At 39.5% G+C, this 19,512-nt stretch overlaps 1 protein-coding gene across 1 annotated transcript in view; it reads left to right on the top strand.

Moving 5' to 3' along the window:
• LOC126483610 (dnaJ homolog subfamily C member 13) overlaps window positions 1–19,512 on the top strand; it is a 380,828-nt gene that overhangs the window by 90,845 nt on the left and 270,471 nt on the right. Inside the window, exons 7-10 of the mRNA XM_050106649.1 lie at window positions 4,257–4,379; window positions 10,433–10,605; window positions 15,895–16,102; window positions 19,026–19,181. Of these exons, the coding sequence (XP_049962606.1) occupies window positions 4,257–4,379; window positions 10,433–10,605; window positions 15,895–16,102; window positions 19,026–19,181 (660 nt within the window). The remainder of the gene's footprint in view (window positions 1–4,256; window positions 4,380–10,432; window positions 10,606–15,894; window positions 16,103–19,025; window positions 19,182–19,512) is intronic.

The following is a 19,512-nucleotide window of genomic DNA, read 5'->3' as shown; positions in this document are numbered from 1 at the left end:
TCTTCAGGCTGAAGGGTTGAAGGGGAAAGAAGAAGGGTGAAGGAAAAGGATTGGAGAGGTCTATGAAAAGTGGTAGATTTTGGGAAAGTTACCCAGAATTGCGGGTCAGGAGCGACTTACCATGTGGGATGAGAAATAAAGACTGATTTTTGGGGACTGCATCGGACAAGATTTGAAAACCTGAGAGCTTAAAGGCGGAAGACAGGGTAATATGCAAGACAGAGATTACTACTAAAACATTGTGCACGAGTTAACAATAGTGAGAAGTTAAGTGCATTGTATGTAACAGAGGTGGGAGGGGGCGGTGAAAAATAGATGGGAAAGACAATGAAAGATGTAGAAAACTAAAACGGACTGAAGCAAAGAGGAGTACTGGGTGTCACCACCAACCTGGTCTTAGTTCACGTTAATTTCTTCCATCTCAGCTACTCTTTGCTTCACTCAGTATTAGTTTTCTACATCTTTCATTGTCTTTCCCTTCTGTTTTTCACCGCCACCTCCCACCTGCATTATGTACAATGCACTTAGCTTCTCACTCTTAGTAACTTGTGCACAATGTTTTAGTAGTAATCTCTGTCTTGCATATTACCTTGTCTTCCACCTTTAAGCTCTCAGGTTTTCAAACCTCATCCAATACAGTCTGCAACAATCAGTCTTTCCTTCTCACCCCGTACGGTAAGTCTTCCTGACCCATGGTTCTGGGTGACTTTCCCAAACTCTACCCCTTTTCCTCGACCTCTCCAGTCCTTTCCCTTCACCCTTCTTCCTTCCCCTTCAACCCTTCTGCCTGAAGAAGGAGCCACTGGCTCTGAAAGCTTGCCAATTACGATGGTCTTTTATGTGCGTGTTTTGCCGCTGCTCAGTGAGTAGATTTAATACCTTAATAATGTTAGCATCATTAATCTTACCTCTTCCCCACTGTTACAAATGATGGGTTATTATAATTATATCAACCCTGCCGAGAACTAACTATGTACTATTTCTGAATTATTTAATTTGTTATAGACTGCCTAATAAGCTTGTTACACCCTGTGAATGTTTATAATGCCCGTTCCTTTGCTGGTTGTTGGGTTGGTTAATATCACACCTTCACATGTGGTTATAGTGAATGGACCCTTACACAGTGCTTAAAACTTGCTCGTTATCTTTCCACACTTGTCACTTCTCTTGTAACTTTTAACCAACATTACACCTCCCACTCTGTACAATACAGGGGTGCCTTTTTCCCATCTCTTTTTCCGTGTCTCAGCTTCTTGATTCATCTCTTCTCTAATACTCTTTGTTGATGTTGGCTGCAGGGCAGAGTTTTTCTGGCTGCTTTACCTATTTCAAGAAGTGTTCCCCTCCTACTTGTTGTCCTGTTATGTCTACTGATGATACTTTTGACTGACTATAGCAATTCATTCATCATGAATTCCAATTCACTCACTATTTCTGTCCAACTAGTCACACAGTAAGTTTGGAGCAAATGTCCCAGTTAATGCATAACCCTTTCCGACAGATTACTTTGTGGCTGGTAGTGTGAAATCAAAATGTGGTTAGCATTATCCCATGCCAAACACTCTTTGGAAGCCCTTGGATGTAAACTAGCTCCCATTGTTTGTTAACTGGTTCTTAGGTGTACCAACATGTTTAAAATAGTGATCTCATAATTTATTCACTACACTTTTAATTGTAGCTTTTCTTAGAGGGTACAACTCTACCAACTTTGACCAACATTCTAAAATGGCCAGGATCTATCTCATTCCTCCCTAGCCTCTAGGCACTGGGCCAAAGAAATCCGGTGACTCTAACTGCCAAATTTCTTGTGGAATAATGGAATACAGCAATGTGTGTGCTCCTGAAGTATTTATTTTTACCTTTTGAAATATCTCTCAGTAGTGTAATATTGTCTTCACCAGTTGATTCATGTTTTTAAAGTAGTAGTACTTTTTCTTTCATGTGACACATTTCTTTGGTCCAAAGTGTGCATAACCTAAGTGTACATACCAAGTAAGTAATTTTATGGTGTCTTTAGGGATGCATAGTAACCATTTACTTGTTTTGTTGTTCCTGTGAAACAAAATTCCTTTGTGTATCTTCCAATTTTTATCCTGATTTGAGATGTTTTGTTGTATACTTTGAATGTGTCTATTTTAACTATTGTCTTGCTGCTGTAGAGTTGTTAACATATGGCTGAGCATTTGAATATCTTTTTTGTTGTTGTTAATTTTCAAGAAATATATCACAAATGTTTCTCTGTTCTTTACATCCTGGTTTGATTGTAAGCCAATAGGTAATCCTTATAAGGCATCTGGTACAAAGTTATCAGTTTGAAGGTTCTGGACAAAGTTTAATAGCATGTAGTCTGTGTGTGGATCCAGTTTGATTCCTGTTGTACCCACTGTGTGTCCCAAAAATTTCACCTCATCCCAACCAGGCTTTGATTTTGGTAGCTTAATCATAATTCCCTGTGATCTTAGTCTATCTAAAAATTCATTTAATGTTTGTAAGTGTTCATTCCATGTGGTAGATATAACTGCAGTGTCATAAACGTAAATTAAAATCTTCTATCTTATGCTTTTCCCAACCTAAGATTCTTATAACTCTGACACAGAAACATTCAGTCCAAAAGGTAATACCTGAAGCCTCATCATCCTTCAAATAGAAAAGCTGTGTACTTTTTATAGTCTTTATGATGTTATATATGCCAGTGTCCAGTAATGAGATCCATTATGCCGATGTATCTTGCCCCTGTTTCGGTTAACATTTCTTCTGTTACAGATGATCTCTTTCAGGTTCAATTATTTTATTAACACCTCTTGCATCTAGTACTAGTCTCGCAGTTACATTTTGTTTCGGTTACCAACTATCAGAAGATTCAATAATACTCCAATTAATCATCCTGTCAGTTTCATTTAGGACTAACATTTTTTTAGAAACAGATATTGGATATGGTCGTGTATACAATGGATTGTGTGGCTTAATCTTTAGGGTACAAGCAGTCTTTATAATTCCTGATCTCACTGAAAAAAACATCTGTGGGACTATGTAATACAGGAGCCATCTGTGCTTTCTAGTTTGACTGAGATTTACTGATCTACATATGTTATTAACTATGTCCTTTTGATTTATCTGTAGGTTGTAATCGTGTAATTTTCTGCTATGATCATTGACTATGTTAACTTCTGCTATTAGTGTAAGATTCACCTGTCGAGTAGTCACTGAATCAGACTGTAACGTGACTGTGTTCCTGGAGGGAATGGAGTGAGGAGAACGTGTGGAGACTTGTGTAAAAGAGAAAGTGAGTCCCAAGGGAAAATGCTTGGAGAAATCTAAACTGATTTTATATTCCCAGTTGTACTGCAGATCAATTACTTCAAGCCACAGATCAGCATGGATTTGGTTCTAGAAGCTATTTCATTTTCCCATTACTTCAAGCCACAGATCAGCATGGATTTGGTTCTAGAAGCTATTTCATTTTCCCATTCACTAGTGCTATGGATCCTGATATTTATGCCAACATTACTGGCACTTTGTCTGTAGACACACAAGCTGATAAATTCCATGAGAAACTCAAATTTTCTACATTTTCTTCAGTGCTGCTAAGAATTTCACCTCACTATTTTTATAGAGTGCTAAAGAATATGCAATAAACTCCTTACAAAGATGTTGAAACTGTTCTAGCTCGAGTGGATGTGAAGTTCAGCTTCAACCACCAAATTTTTGGTATTAAATCACCATCCATGAAAGGCTGTAAGACTTTGCTAGTGTAATGAAGTTCTGTAGCTCATCTGAGCAGCACAGTCAGTGATTTTTCTTCTTTTCTACTTCCTTCTCGTAAGAGGACATCCTTCAGTTTTAAAACCTCTTGCATGGCCTCAGGTCCTTACATTTTCCATCTCCATATTCTTTGATGTGGTAAGACATGTACTGCATGTGTAAATTACACTTTATGAAAGTATTCAGTGTCTTAAGATACACTAACATTTTGTGAACCCATCTTTTTGTGTAAATTGGTAAGATTCCTCAGACTACGGATTGAAGTATGAAGTCATCGGTGTTATGGAATGACACTTGCCATTGCTGCTGTTAGATGCCAGAGATGGCAAAACTGACCCTCTCCTGTTTCACAACTGGAGCTCCTCCTGTGTTGACGCAACCTCATGATGTACACACATTTCCTAACTCCACACCATGCCGCAACTGCAATATATATATATATGAAAATGTTAGCTATTGATACTTTTGGTGTCTTAATATACCTGTTATTTCAGACGGAGTCAAGCCATCTGAAATTTCTACAGCAACCTCCAGGTGGAAGAACGTTTTCAGAGATAGTCGAGAGGTTTAATGCAAACATTCCTTACAGTGGTCTCATGCACTCTGTTACGCAAGATGTGAGTATTTTGATGATCGCATTGCATTTTGAAATCTTTTGAACTATTCTACTAGCTGATAGCCAGAACTTGAAGTACTAAGTTTGGACTGCTACCTGTATAGTTTTTCATGATCATTTGTTTTTGTTACAAATGATGTTTGTACTCAGCTAGTAATGCTATTGAGTTCAGAAGACTTTGATTACAAATGCACATGATTTTTTGTAAGGTATGGATTTTATTACTGAATTACATTATAAAACACCTGTGACAAGTGTAAATTATATAGGATGTGGTTCACACTATGTGATCAAATGTATCCGTACACCTGGCTGAAAATGACTTAAAAGTTCGTGGCACCCTCCATCAGTAATGCTGGAACAATATGGTGTTGGCTCACCCTTAGCATTGATGACAACAGGGATACGTTCAATCAGGTGCTGGAAGGTTTCTTGGGGAATGGCAGCCCATTCTTCATACAGTGCTGCACTGAGGCGAGGTAATGGCGTCGGTCAGTGAGGCCTGGCATGAAGTTAGCATTCCAAAACATCCCAAAGGTGTGCTGTAGGATTCAGGTCAGGACTCTGTGCAGGCCAGTCCATTACAGGGATGTTATTGTCATGTAACCACTCCGCCACAAGCCGTGCATTATGAACAGGTGCTCAATCATGTTGATAGATGCAATTGCCATCCCCGAATTGCTCTTCAACAGTGGGAAGCAAGAAGGTGCTTAAAATATCAATGCAGGCCTGTGCTGTGATAGTGCCATGCAAAAAAACAAGGGGTGCAAGGCCCCTCCCCCCCCCCCTCCATGAAAAACGTGACCACACCATAACACCACCGCCTCTGAATTTTACTGATGGCACTACACACGCTGGCAGATAACATTTACCTGGCATTCGCCATACCCACACCCTGCCATCGGATTGCCACATTGTGTATCATGATTCATCACCCCACACAATGTTTTTCCACTGCTCAGTCGTCCAAAGTTTACCCTCCTTATACGAAGCGAGGCGTCGTTCGGCATTTACCGGCGTGATGTGTGGCTTTGAGTAGCTGCTCAACCATGAAATCAAAGTTTTCTCATCTCCCGCCTAACTGTCATAGTATTGGCAGTGGATCCTGATGCTGTTTGGAATTCCTGTGTGATGGTCTGGATAGATGTTTGCCTATTACACATTATAACCCTCTTCAACTGTCAGTGATCTAGGTCAGTAAACAGACAAGGTCAGCCTGTACGCTTTTGTGCTGTGTGTCCCTTCACGTTTCCACTTCACTATCACATTGGAAACTGTGGACCAAGGGATGTTTAGGAGTGTGATAATCTCGCATACAGACGTATGGCACAAGTGACACCCAATCACCTGACCACATTCGAAGTCTGTGAGTTCCGTGGAGCACCCCATTCTGCTCTCTCACGATGTCTAATGACTACTGAGGTCACTGATGTGGAGTACCTGGCAGTAGGTGGCAGCATAATGCACATAATATGAAAAACATACATTTTTGGGGGTGTCCAGGTAGTGTACCTTTTATATGAAACGCATTTTTACCCAGACATTGTGGAATGTATTTGTGATCCTTAGTGTGCTTAAATTTCATGCAATTTAAGATTATGAAGTGTTTCATGTGTTCATTGTTGTTAAAGATTATTGTGGTTAGTAAACATGTACATTATATTTCTGATGGCTGTATATCAGTTTTCCTTTGATATTATTGTCATGTAGCAGCTCAGTACAAAAAAATTTATAAAATGGTCAACATACAGGCAAAGAGATGTAATTAGAAAAGTGAAGACTGCTGCATGAAATGAAATAGACAAAAAACTGGACACAAAAGAGTGACAAGAAAATTGTAGAGTATCTAAGCCCAGAATGAGGCAACTGTAGTAACAAACACACAAATAAGTACACACAGAATAACCAATCACTTTAAAGAGAACACCGATCATAAGTTCCGTACATAGTCCATGTACGTAGTTAGGCTTAGTCCAAACAAGTAAAACATGTTCCAAGAATGGAGTCAAGTGAGCACATGAATGAATCTTTGCAGAATGAGAGCAAGAGCCTTCAACTCTGGGATTTAATAGGTAGGTTGCTAGTCAGATTCGCAAGAGGGCGCTGTCTGTGGGCTGTGTGCACTGGCCTCACTGTGATGCTGCCATCGTTGGTTGACTGTGCTGCCAGGTGCCAATGTGGGCGAAGTGAATCCTAAGGAGACAAGCTGGCACCCAGAGTGGTGTAAGTGTGGTAACAGTGTTACCACAGCCATCTCCCATTGGTAGGTTGACAGAGACAATGCATCTCTGGTGTCCGTTCCTCACAGCACATGATGGCGTGCGGCACTCGGAAAAGCGATGTCCGTGTCTTCTGGGCACAATCATTGTGTGACTCTGGACAAGCAAAAAGTCCCATAGTGCCTAGCACTGGAGAGAGAAGCCAGAAGTGACCCTTGCACTGATGGCTCCATCGCAGGGGGATGACTGAAGGTGAGACACCAGCTGCAGGAGTTGCAGATACTGGAGTGGGAAGGATGATAGTGGTGTCCAGGGCCTCAGGCTGTGGGAAGGAGTTGGCTGGACAATCAGTTGTGACTAGTTGCTGCTGAAGCTTGTCCACATGTAGCCACTGACCCTTGTTTAGAGGGCAGAAAAGAAATTTGAGGAGGGTGAAGTAGATTGCACTCAGTGTAGGAGGTAGAAGCAAAAACATAGAGGACTTCAAGAATGTCAGAGAATGAGAGGATCTGGACACCAGGAGGGAAAGGTTTCTGGGAATTGTGGAGGCTGGTCCCCTACCCATGGGCAGAGTTGTTTGTGATGGCAGACCACCAGCCTGTCCTCTGTCTGCCGCCTGGAGACTCTCCAACTCTGCTCGCCATGGATGATTACTGGGCTCCAGCACTCTTGAGGACTAGAAGTGCGAGTGCACACAGGGTTCCGAATGTGTAATGTGGCAATGGAGGCACCTGAGGATGGTGTGAGGCGGGCAGCAGGAGATTGAGAACTGTGTACAACTGACTCCCATGCAGCAGTTGAGTCGGGCACTTGTCACCCAACAACGTGGACTTATAAGAAATGAGAAAATGGATGAGTGCATCTTCAGCCAAGGCATCCCCTATGTATTTCATCTGCATCCTGAAAGACAGGATGAGACATTCTGGCTCCCTGTTCGATTGTGGGTGGAACTGGTTCAACTTGGCATGTTGGGTATCATGTTGCATACAAAATTCTCAAAGTCTGTGAGATAAACTTTGGGCAGTTGTCCGTCACTCAGCCATCTGTTCTGCTGTTGTTGAGCAGTAGTTTATGATGTACAGAAATACAATAGTGTGTAGTCAGCTATGACCACAAACTAGTAAACATCCAGAAAGGGTCCCACAAAATGAATGAAACAAGAAGTTACTGTTAGCAGTCACTTTTTATTTATATACACCACATGATTTGGAGGTTCAAACATCAATCAGCTGGATTTACATTTGTTAGCATGACATGTGTTTTGTGTTATAATTTTGGTAACTTGTGGCACTGTCTCCAGTGGTCACAGTCTCCTTTCTCTATTGTAACACATCACGTGCAAACTTTAATATTGTTTACAAAATATGACAGTTTACATTGATATGTTAAGACAGAGAAAGGAGCCTGTGTCTACAGGAGAAAGTACTACAAGTTACTCAAAATCATAACACAGCACACATGCCATACTAACAATTGTAAATCCAACTGGTGATGGACGTTTAAACCTTCAAAACACATTGTGGGTGTAGATAAAAAGTGACTGGTAACAGTAAACTTGTTGTTGATTCTATATCAATAACAGTCGCAGTAAAACCTAACCTAAAATGTCTGCATTTAAATCGAGGTGGACTTGCTCCTGTGGCTATAAAGGTTCCGGCGATGAAGGATAACACTGCTGTGGAGTGGTCTGGTGACCTGCACATTTAGAACAAGCGGCAATTAAAAGTTCAATCTCACAATCGACCCTTGGCCAGTAGACATGTCGGCAGGCCAACATCCCCATCTGTAAAGTGCCCTGGTGATCACAATGCAGGAGACAAAAGATGCGCCATGTGAGGGACACCGGACTGTCCACGTGTGGCACAGACAATAAAATAACACATTGATGAGTCAATCTATTACACAGCACAAAATAATTACAGATGAGATCCAATGCACAAGCTGGAGGCAATATCCGCCACCCGTGCTTAATGTACTGCCAGACATGGTGAAATACAGGATCTGAGCTGACCGTGGGTGATGCGGGAGCTGGTAATAGGGAACCATCTGCCTTCCACTGAGCTTTACAATTGAGATAGAAACTGAGACCATCATCCTGGTCAAAGCTGGCTTCAGGACTCATAGGAAGAAGGGACAGGGCAGGGCATCTGAGTGCTGAGGCATCAAGTGAAAGTGGATCTCATAGGGATAATGACTGAGAAACAGAGCCCAACTTTGAAGTTTGTGTGCCATCTTGTCCAGCAGACATGCCGCAGAGCTAAACAGAAAAACTAAAGTTTGTAGTCTGTAACCAGGTAAAGCTTGACACGAGAGAGAATGACATGAAACTTGTCATTTGCGGAAAAATGACCACAGAAAAAATGGCCGTGGCCTCTTTTTCGATTTGTGACTACTTTTTCTGTGCGGAGTTGAGTGTCTTTGAGGAAAAGCAGAGAGATGCTCCGAACCATCTGTATTATGTCGAGACAGTATGACTCCCTTTGGGTACAACAATATGGCGGTAGCCAAAATAAACTAGCGACTCTGCTGGTATGTGGCCAGCACAGGGTGGAATGCATACCGTTCTTCAATTTTCAGAATGCTTGTTCGCAGGCAGGTATCCAAACAAATGGTGCAGTTTTCTTAAACAATTGATTGAAAAGGTGTGCTACCATAGATGACGATGACAAGAACTTGTGGCAATATGCAACTTTGCGTAAAATGCCTGGAGCTCCGTCACCTTAATAGAATGTAGTAGGGCTTCAGTAGCTGTAATATGGCTGTTTGTAGGCTGTATCCCCCAGGTATTCAATAGAGGGTTTTAAGAAATGACACCCAAACTGCATTTGAGACCCACGTCCCACAAGTTCTGAAACAGAAGTCGAATGTTGCAAATATATTCCTCAGAGTTGGAGATAGTAGAGAGAGATGGAGATAGTAGAGAGAGATGGAGATAGTAGAGAGAGATGGAGATAGTAGAGAGAGATGGAGATAGTAGAGAGAGGTGGAGATAGTAGAGAGAGGTGGAGATAGTAGAGAGAGGTGGAGATAGTAGAGAGAGGTGGAGATAGTAGAGAGAGGTGGAGATAGTAGAGAGACAGCCCTCTGCTCCAGGATTCTAAAAGGTGGGTCGCTAGCCCGATTGGTGAGATGGTGCTGTCTGTGAGCTGCATGTGCCAACCTCGCTGTGATGCTGCCATTGCTGTTTGATTGTGTCGGCACCAGCACGGGTGAGTTCAGCTGTAACAAGATGAGCCGGCACCTCGTGTCTTGACATGTTCATGGCCAATTTGGTGCTGGTGCAGTAGTTGTGGTAATGTAGGGCTTCCACAGCACCCAAGGATTTCACATACATTATACAAGTATCATACTGTATTTTTATTGGTCATGTTGTCTACAAAAGCAGTTCACGCATGAGACAAGCCCCAGAATGAGGCCCTTTTCTAACTGTGTAAGATGATAAGAACCCTGCCCCATGTGCAGCACCTCCATGTCTCTCACTGTGATCGTTCAATATCTATTACTGTCCATGCTCCTTATACACCCCCTTTTGTGTGCATGTTTCTCCTACATGCTTGAAAAAGGAATTTCATTCCGAAAGCTAGCAAAGCTCTGTACCTTTTTTTTTTTATGTATGTATTGACAACGCAGCACTTCTGCCTTTCGGTGTGTTACCTCCTTTATTCCTAAATAATTTGTAATTCTTAACTAGAACTTACCATGCATTGTAGCACTTAAGAATCATAAAAGTCACATTTGTGCAGAATTAGTTTCTTAAATTTTTTGCTGTCCATTGTAATAAAAAATATTTTAAGTTTAGTTAACCATTTAAAAATTTTGTGTATGTGCTCCTCAGGGACTGTTCGCAGAAAACAAGGAGAAGCTTATTACTGGAGCCCTACAATCTCTTGTACAGAAAGAAGGGGACCAAGCAACAATAACACCTCAAGAACTGGAAGGCCAGTTCCAGGCATTAAGACGGCTAGTTGCATCCAAAGTTGGCTTTGCTGCTTTTACATCTATGCCTGGGTAATCTAATGAGTCTTTAACATGTTAAAAATTAAACGCAACTAACTATGTGTGAAGCATTTAGTGCTATAATGTGATCAGAAGTAGAAGACTTACCTGTCACATTTTGGTAGATGAAATTTTGAAAAATCTATGAAAAGTTGAGAAAAACGGTGAATGCAAGTCACAGGTGTAGAATCCTTTGCAGACATAGTACAGGTGCTATGCAGTGTAGTAGAAATCATGTGATATTATGGTGCTATTGGTAGTGGAAATATTTTTCCAGTTATTTGGGGGGGGGGGGGGGGGAGATGGGGGAAGATAGAACTTTGATTAGGCTTCACATCGAATAACCTTTGAAACATTGAGAAAAAAGGGCATTTTTGTTTTCCTTCCCTGCCTAATGCACATGGCCAAAGATTCTGACATTTGTATATCTTTAGTTTTCAAGGTTTGGTTTCATCTACATCCATACTCTGCAAGCCACTATACGGAGTGTGGCAAGTCACTACATGGACTGAGCAAATAATGGCTGTTTACATGCCTCCATATGAGCCCCAACATCTCTTATCTGGTCTTTGTGATCCTTATGCAGATGTACTTTGGTGGCAGCAGAATCTTTCTGCAGTTGGATTCAAATGCTGGCTCTCTAAATTTTCTCAGTAGTGTTCCTGATAAGGAATGTCTCCTTCCCTCCAAGGATTCCCATTTGCGTTCCTGAACCATCTCCATAAAACTTATTTGCTGCTCAAACCTACTGACAACAAAACTAGCTGCTCACCTTGAATCGCTTTGAGTCTTCGTTCAATTTGACTTGGTGTGGGGCCCCAACACTCAAGCAGCACTCGAGTGGTTCCCCCTAGTGTCCCACATGCAGTCTCCTTTACAGATGAACGACACTTTCTTACAATTCTCCCAGTAAACTGAAGTTGACCATTGGTATTCCCTACTACAATCCTTACATGCTCGTTCCGGTTCATATCACTTTGTAATGTTCCACCTACTTATTTACAATGTAGGAAAGGATAGATTGCTTCTTGTGGTAAGGTTGGTATGTCAAGTTGCAGACAGCTACAATTAAGATACTTAAACATAAGTTTTCAACTACAGCATTTGTCAGAAAAAGAGAAATACTCACCATTCATTCACTCAAGCAAGCACACCTAAGAGCTGCTGGAATTGGTGGTCATGTGTGTGTGAGGTGTGTTTGATTCCTTTCTTTCTGATGAAGAGTATGGCCAAAAGCTTGGTGTAAGTGTTTTTCAACTGTGTCTGCCTGCAACTTAATGTGTCACCTTTACAGTAAGTAGCAATCTATCTTTTTCTATTTTGTTAATATTCCTACCTGGAGTTTCCATTGTTTGACACCTACATACTTAATCAATGTGGCTGTGTTTCTTGCGTACTAGGGTTTTTCATGGCCATTATTCAATTGTTACTCAGTGATGGTCCAGTAAGCTAAAACAGTTTTTTCACAAACTAATATTAGTGGAGTAAACATAGTTTGTTTGCTATTTCACTCTTTTAACAATGGTAAAGAAAAAAGGTTAAACTCACTCATCAGTTACACATGAAATGATATATTTCATGCACAGTAAATGTATTGAGGTAGGTGATGTTTAATTATTGTCTGTACTGCACAGGACATCAGAGGATAATTTTGGCAACAACAGAATTGCTCAGAACAGGTGCAGCAATTGTATTTAACATCTTTTAATATGATGTCTGGTTGGTGAAAATTGTCAACAGTGCTTTTCATCTGCATGACATGGAATCATTATGAATATTGATGGGACCATGTGGGAAACTACTCTACTACTGAAGGAGAGCAGCCTCAATCCTTGGAGTAGTCCTGGGAGGCCCTGACTTACATTCAGTATGATCTCTAAGCTAATTCTTTTCATGATTTTGTTCATAGCTGTAGTCAGCAGCTGCAGAATATTTCATCAAAGATAAAGTGTCAGTCGGCAGCTGCACATGAAAACCATAATTTGGTTTACGTAACCAGTTTCAACAGTTCAAACTGTCGTCTTCAGAAGTGAAGTAGGCTAAATTATTAGCGAGCCACTGTCAAAAATAAGAATCAGACTCTGTAGCAAAGGACACAACTATCTGATTCTTGTTTTTGATGTTGGCTCACTAATAATTTAGCCTACTTCACTTCTGAAGATGATAATTGAAACTGTTGAAACCAGTTAAGTGAACCAAATTATGGTTTTCGTGTTCTGCAGTTGATGACTGACTCTTTATCTTTGGTGAATCCTATTTATTACTATTACAGTCTGGGTAGCATTCTGACTATGATATTTCAGTGACATCATACTTAGTAGCAAGTTTTCCATCATCTCAGATGTGTTGGGATGAGCATTTTCCAAGGAAAGAAAAGATTCAGCAGTGGCACTGGCATCGCCAGTGTAGAGCAATATGTGTTCTTGAGCATTATCATGTTATTGTGTGAATGAGATTGACTGTGGATCTGTGTAAATTGAGCCAGTTTGCGTGGAACTTTTTGTGTCCTGGTGCTGTTTACAAGAGTCACTGCAGTTTACTTGCATTCTGTTGCTCATGTAAGTAATATGTGAGTATGATATGGAAAGTTCTTGCAGAAAGTAAATAACAGGCATGAAGATAAAACTTGCTGAATAGTAGAAGCATTGACACATCAGCAGGCACACAGTGAAGAATGAACGCTTCACTAGGTTTCAGATTATCCTTTTTCGAGTACAAAGTTCCTTTTTTTATTAACTTTTTAATAAGACCCATCAAAAACCTAATTTTTTGTGTGCCTGTCAATGACTCGGAGCTTCTATTAAGTAGTATGTGAGCAAGAGCAATGTAGTAAGTCTTCATTACTGCAATCACAAGAGTTTTTAAGGGTTTGTTGGACATCTGAATATGTTCTGTTAAGTTTCCTACATACTTTCATATTATGTGCAAGTTTTAAATTATTGCAGCTTCTTGTTAATGATATCATACTGATCACTTACCATTAGGTCATTTCTTTTGAAGGTGAGTGCACAGTCCTAAAATTAGACTTCACAAATCACTTTTGCTGAGATATTACATTGCCTTTCCTCATGTCAAAGTGAACAGCAGAAGTGTGTGCATATGTCCCTTGGAATACCTTGACCAGAGTGAGTTCAAACCAGTGTCACTCTCTTCTCAACATTAAGGGTTTAACCCATGTACTGGAAGCGCAGCCAGAGCAATAAGAACACAGGCTTGTTTTATGGTAGAACAAGATATTTTCAAAAAGACCGTCCTTCACTTATAATATCTTTATTGCTCACTGTACTAGATTTTAAGCACTGTCTCACCTCAAAGTAGTCCTCTCCACTAGCAGTACACTGTTCGCAAAATTGAGAAACCTCCTGGAATGCACTTTCTGGGATGGCTCACAGGTCTCTCATTACATTATTCAGTGTCTCCTTTATAGCTTGGAAATGATATCGTTTCATTGTGGTGATAAGTTAGGGAAACAGAAAAAATCTGCTGGAGCTAGGTTTGGAAAATAGGGTGGATAGGACACAATGGGACTGTGATGTTTTTCCTGATAGCTGTAGACAAGGAGCAACATGTGAGCTGGTGCATTGTCATGTTGCAACATCCTAGTCTGGTTTTTAAAAATTCAGCTCTCTTCCTGCACACAGCATCCATCAGACATGATAAAATTCTCTGGCACACTTCAGTATTCACCATCTGACCAGGTGATACAAATTCTTGATGGACAGTGTCTTTGCGGTCAAAAAACACAACCAGCATCATCGTGACTCTTGCATGCTATTTTTGGATGGGGAGATCTTTTCTCCATCTGTTGTAATGTTTGCATCTTTGTTTCAACATCATAGCCATAAACCTACATCTTGTTTCCTGTTATGACATTCTTAAGGAGGGTTTCATTGCTGTTTGCAATGGCAAGCAGTTCCTGCATGATTCAACAAGGGTGTGTTTGATCGCCAGTCAACAAATGGGCTGGAATTTTGCTCTGATGCAGTGCATATCACAAGTTTGTACCCTAAATTTGATGGCAGATTCCATGCTGATGCTCACTTTGTCAGTAGCTTCTCGAACAGCTAAATGACAGTTTTCTCAGATCATAGCCTGAACTTTCTTGACATGGTCATCATCTGTTGATGTGTGAGGTCATTTAGGCCAGGGATTCTCTTTACTGACTTTCTGCCATGTTCAAATTGCTTAAACCACTCACTGCACTGCGTGCAACTCGTACAACCCTCCCTGTATTCTTGACCAAGCAAGTGAAAGTCTGTATAAAAGTTTCTCCAAGTTTGTAGCAAAATTATACTCACCCATGTTACTCTTAAAGTTTTTTTTATCATCACTTTGTCACTAATCTTACAAACAGCTTGGTTATGTGCTCACTTTTAGTGACTGTAGCTGTGCAACTAACGGTCAGTGCAATGAGGCTAATGGCAGTTTTTGCCTAAACCTGCCGCTAGATGCACTCAGTAGCTGCAACATGTTCCCTCTGCCATTTGGCATGCTATTTCAGAAGTTTGGTCTATGTTTATCTTCACTCTACTTGCAGATTTTTGTGTGTACCACGTGCTTAGAGCATATTATTCACCTGCTCAGTTAAAAACATAGTACATTTGACTGAATAAATTCATCACCTGAGCCGTGCAGAAACTAAACTGCTAAAATGTCTTGCACTGACAATTTTTACTGCTTCCTTTCCTGAATTGCATGCCATTTTCCTTTAATACTAATTTCTACCTACCTGACACTAAGATCTGTACTTCAGAACATTTCAAAATCACCTACAAACATCTGCAGGCTACTTGTAATTTTACAGTTATTATCTTTTCATTTGGAATGGTCCCTTATCCATGGCTTTGGCATCCATAGAAAATGTACTTATTTGGGTACTGACTCACCAAGGCATCTGGCCACACCTATACCTTCACTTGTCATTAATACCCTTAAAATTTTTAATGAAATGACACATTACTGTACTCTCATTGAATTTGTATCTCTGTCAGCATTTTCTTGCGTCTTTCTGTTGTTTTCTGGTAAGCAGCATTTATCATTATTTGAAAATATTTTATTTGGGGCAGTACTGGAGCCACCTTCCCATGATACACAACCATCTGTTCCACTTGTACAATTAAACAGTTGACCAACACAAAATAAACAAGAAAAAATAATAACTAAGTGTCTTGTAAGTACTATAGTGTCCACAGGGCACATTTGTAGCAATTTTTGTTTGAAGTATACATATTTATTGTATTATTTAAAAATTTAAAAGTATATAAAATGTTAAAATTCTCTCCTGATGATACTTTTCTTTAGGTTCCGAGAAAGTGTTGGCCTAAAAGTTGTGAAAGCACTTAAAAGGGAAGATGAGGGAGTAACTCATGCTGCTATTGACATGGTTTGTGCATTGATGCACCCAATGCATGACGATTATGATTTGCGGCAAGAACAACTTAATAAGTCTTCGTTACTGTCATCACAAAAGTTTTTAGAAAGTTTGTTGGACATGTGGATCTGTCATGTGGTACGTTTCATATGTACTTTGATGTTATGCACATGTTTTAGACTACTGTTTAACTATGTTGCTGTTGTATAAGTTTTACCAACTTCATTCCACATTACATATTGTAAAAAAATTAATTATAATGAGAAGAACATTGTATTACAAAGGATTTAAGGGAACCTCTTACAGCTGCATGATCTGTTGTGGCATCATTTGCTATGTGAAATAATTTCACAGAATATGTCTTGTTTACAGGGAACTTTCTCCATTTTATGTATCTAGTCTGTTTCTTGAAAAGACTTCTAATAAGTCACATGTACACTTAATATGTAGAGGTCTTCTCTATAGTACACCATTCCTACACGCAAATGAAGGAGCCAATAGCTGGATCACTGCTATTTGTTCATCGTGATGTGAGATTATGCAAAAGAACAGTAGTTCAGATGTGTTATGAAAGGTTTATTGAAATTGTCAGCATTACGTAAGACAGGTTTCAGTGTCAGTAATAACAAAAGTATTTTGTGTAGTTCAGTAATTCATCAAATGTTGAAGGATGAGGGTATTTCTGCACGCTAAATGCCTCCGTGTTCTTTCTAACTTATTTACTGATCTCTCATTCCTGCTTCCTGGCTGGAGAGTAGGAATAAGAAAGAGTAGTCATCATGCGTAAATTTGTCCACCAGATAGAATCATTATTCTTCAATTATTAGTTCTGATTGTATCTTCTATTCTCCATTTATGTTGTCTCATGTTAGTTGCAAAATATTTTTGGATTTTATGGCTGAATATTAATGTTTTTAGCTGTGTGGAGCGAGGTGTTTTGAATGTGGATATTATGTATTAATTCAGAAACCCTTAAATTATGGACAAATCTATTGTATTATCATCCAGCTAAGCCATGTAGCTCTTCTGATGGATGACTACTTCTCTGCTGTACCCATAACTGTGCTGAAAATCTGGAAGTGTTTATCTAATTTTCAGTGTGTTATTTAATGAATAGAAAGCACTTATTCTCATTTGTTGCTATATTGATGTATTGGTTGTAGTACTTAAACACATCATGCAATGTTGGTAAACGATAAGCGTTTTGATATTATATGCGATCACTATAACTTTAATGACAGTTCTCTTCGGAAAGACGGTTCAGCTTCCTCTCTTGTTCCCATGACATGTTACCAATTGCCTTGTCACTGAAGCCCAAATTCTCTTTTGGTACTGACAATATCCCTGACTATATCTTGAAGAAATGTGCTCTCTTCATAGCCAGGCCACTTGTCAACATCTGTAACTGGTCTCTATCAGAAGGGGTGTTCCCAGAGAAATTGGCGATAGCAAAAGTAAAACCCCTGTTCAAGAAAGGGATAAAAGCAGAAGTATCAAACTACAGGCCAATCTCACTATTATCTGGTTTTTCCAAAATAATTGAAAAAAATCTGTTATAAAAGACTATTCAATTTCATAGAAAAAAATAATTATTTCTCAAACACTCAACATGGATTCCGAAAATCTAAATCTACTGAGACAGCTGTCTCTGCATTCCTAAATGAAGCCTTAAATGCAATAGACAATAAAGAACATATCTCAGCCATATTTCTAGATCTCTCTAAAGCATTCAATGTCATCAATCACATCTTGCTTCAGAAACTTGAATCTTAGGTATTAGTGGCCCTGCCTATGAATGGATAACATCATATCTCCAAAACAGAGAGCAAATAGTTGAGCTTACTATCCAAGACGTGAACAAGATAAAAAGTCCTACTGCTCAAAAAAGCAGAGCATCAAGTATGGTGTACCACAAGGCTCCATTCTAGGATCAGTTCTGTTTCTACTTTTTGTAAATGACTTGGAACCGACTAGCCCTTGCCATAATTACGTAAAAGTTATGGATGACACAAATGTGATGATAAAAGGAAGGACCAAAGAAGAATTACTACATGAGATTAAAAATTGTACCACCCACATTACAGACTGGTTTTCTGTTAACAACTTAGTAATAAACACAGAAAAAACAGTTACAATGCATATACACACAGTGCAAAATAAATGTCCACTAGCACCAGACAGAGGCACAGACAACACTAAAACAGAATGGACCACTGCAGACAGGAAACAGACTATACAATAAGTTACCTAAAAACATTAAAACAATAAAAGACACTTTAAAATTTAAAACTGCTGTCCATAAATATTTATTGCAAAAATGTTGTTATAATATAGATGAGTATCTCGAAACATAAAAATTTATTGCCAAGGTTAAATATAATGTATGGAAGCTGAACCTTCAGTTGTGATAATATTAAGCTAAATCAATGTAAATATTTTTGTATGATTTAAAAACATGTACTGTAAATCACAATGACTTTTCCAATATCATATTGTATACCTTGTACAACAAATGATCAAAAGGACCAATAAAAATGTAATGTAATTATTCTGTAGCGTGTGGCACATATCTGAGCCAGATGAGACTCTGTGAAATAAACCTTCAAATCAGCAGGTGCTACAGAACTTGATAAAGCAGCTATCTTCATCCCACCTTGAAGAAGTGCTGCATCTGTCCACACCAGATTTCATGCACATACAGGGGAAAATGTCCAAACTGTATAAAAGTCTAAACTCACAGTTCAGACTGAGTAGTAGTTTCGTGGAGGCGATCATCATTCGTCAGTACTATAGACATTGTGCTACACATCCCTGTACCAAAGTGATATGTTACACCACAGGAGATAGCCATCTTTTTTTCTACAATTATCCAGTCCATTAAGACTCAGATAGCAATGATTAATGTCCTGTGGTTTTTCTGATCTTATTTGTTTGGTAGCTACCATCAAGCATACTGTGAGGCCAATTTTTTTCACAGACGTCCAGTACCTCATGCTGCTGATGTTTAGATGCATGCATACTGGCTATTCACTAACACAAGACCCTTATTTTCTTTTTGCAGACTCGAGGTACAGGAGCACTTGTTGTTTCTGCAATGCTTGATTATCTGACTTTTGCTCTCTGTGTACCATACAGTGAAACTACAGATGGAAAACATTTTGACAATTTGTTGGAAATGGTGGCTGAGAGGGGAAGATCACTCTTTAAGCTTTTTCAGGTACGAGGTAATCTGCTTTCTAATATAATAATTTGTTGTCTCTCTGTTAATTTTACACATTTTGACACTGTTACCATACTTGGATCCAGTTTTACCGTACTGAGTGTGGAAGATTTGAACTTCAATGTTTAGCAAGTATTGGAAATATTAGGTGCCTGAATTAATTCTCACTGTGTGTGGGACATGGACAGAAGACATATTTATTTTAATAGCATGGTATAAGATAATACACTGAAAGTGGTGTCCCCTATCAGCTAGAAATCTTTTCCCACTTTGCGGGTAACAAATGGATTCCGTGATAAAAAAAATTCAGTGTCTTTTGAAGTGTTCC

The sequence above is a fragment of the Schistocerca serialis genome, chromosome 6, assembly GCF_023864345.2.
Source record: "Schistocerca serialis cubense isolate TAMUIC-IGC-003099 chromosome 6, iqSchSeri2.2, whole genome shotgun sequence".
NCBI classification, from domain to species: domain Eukaryota; kingdom Metazoa; phylum Arthropoda; class Insecta; order Orthoptera; family Acrididae; genus Schistocerca; species Schistocerca serialis.
Note: the sequence above shows the minus strand (reverse complement) of the source record. Positions and strands in the feature narration are given on the sequence as shown.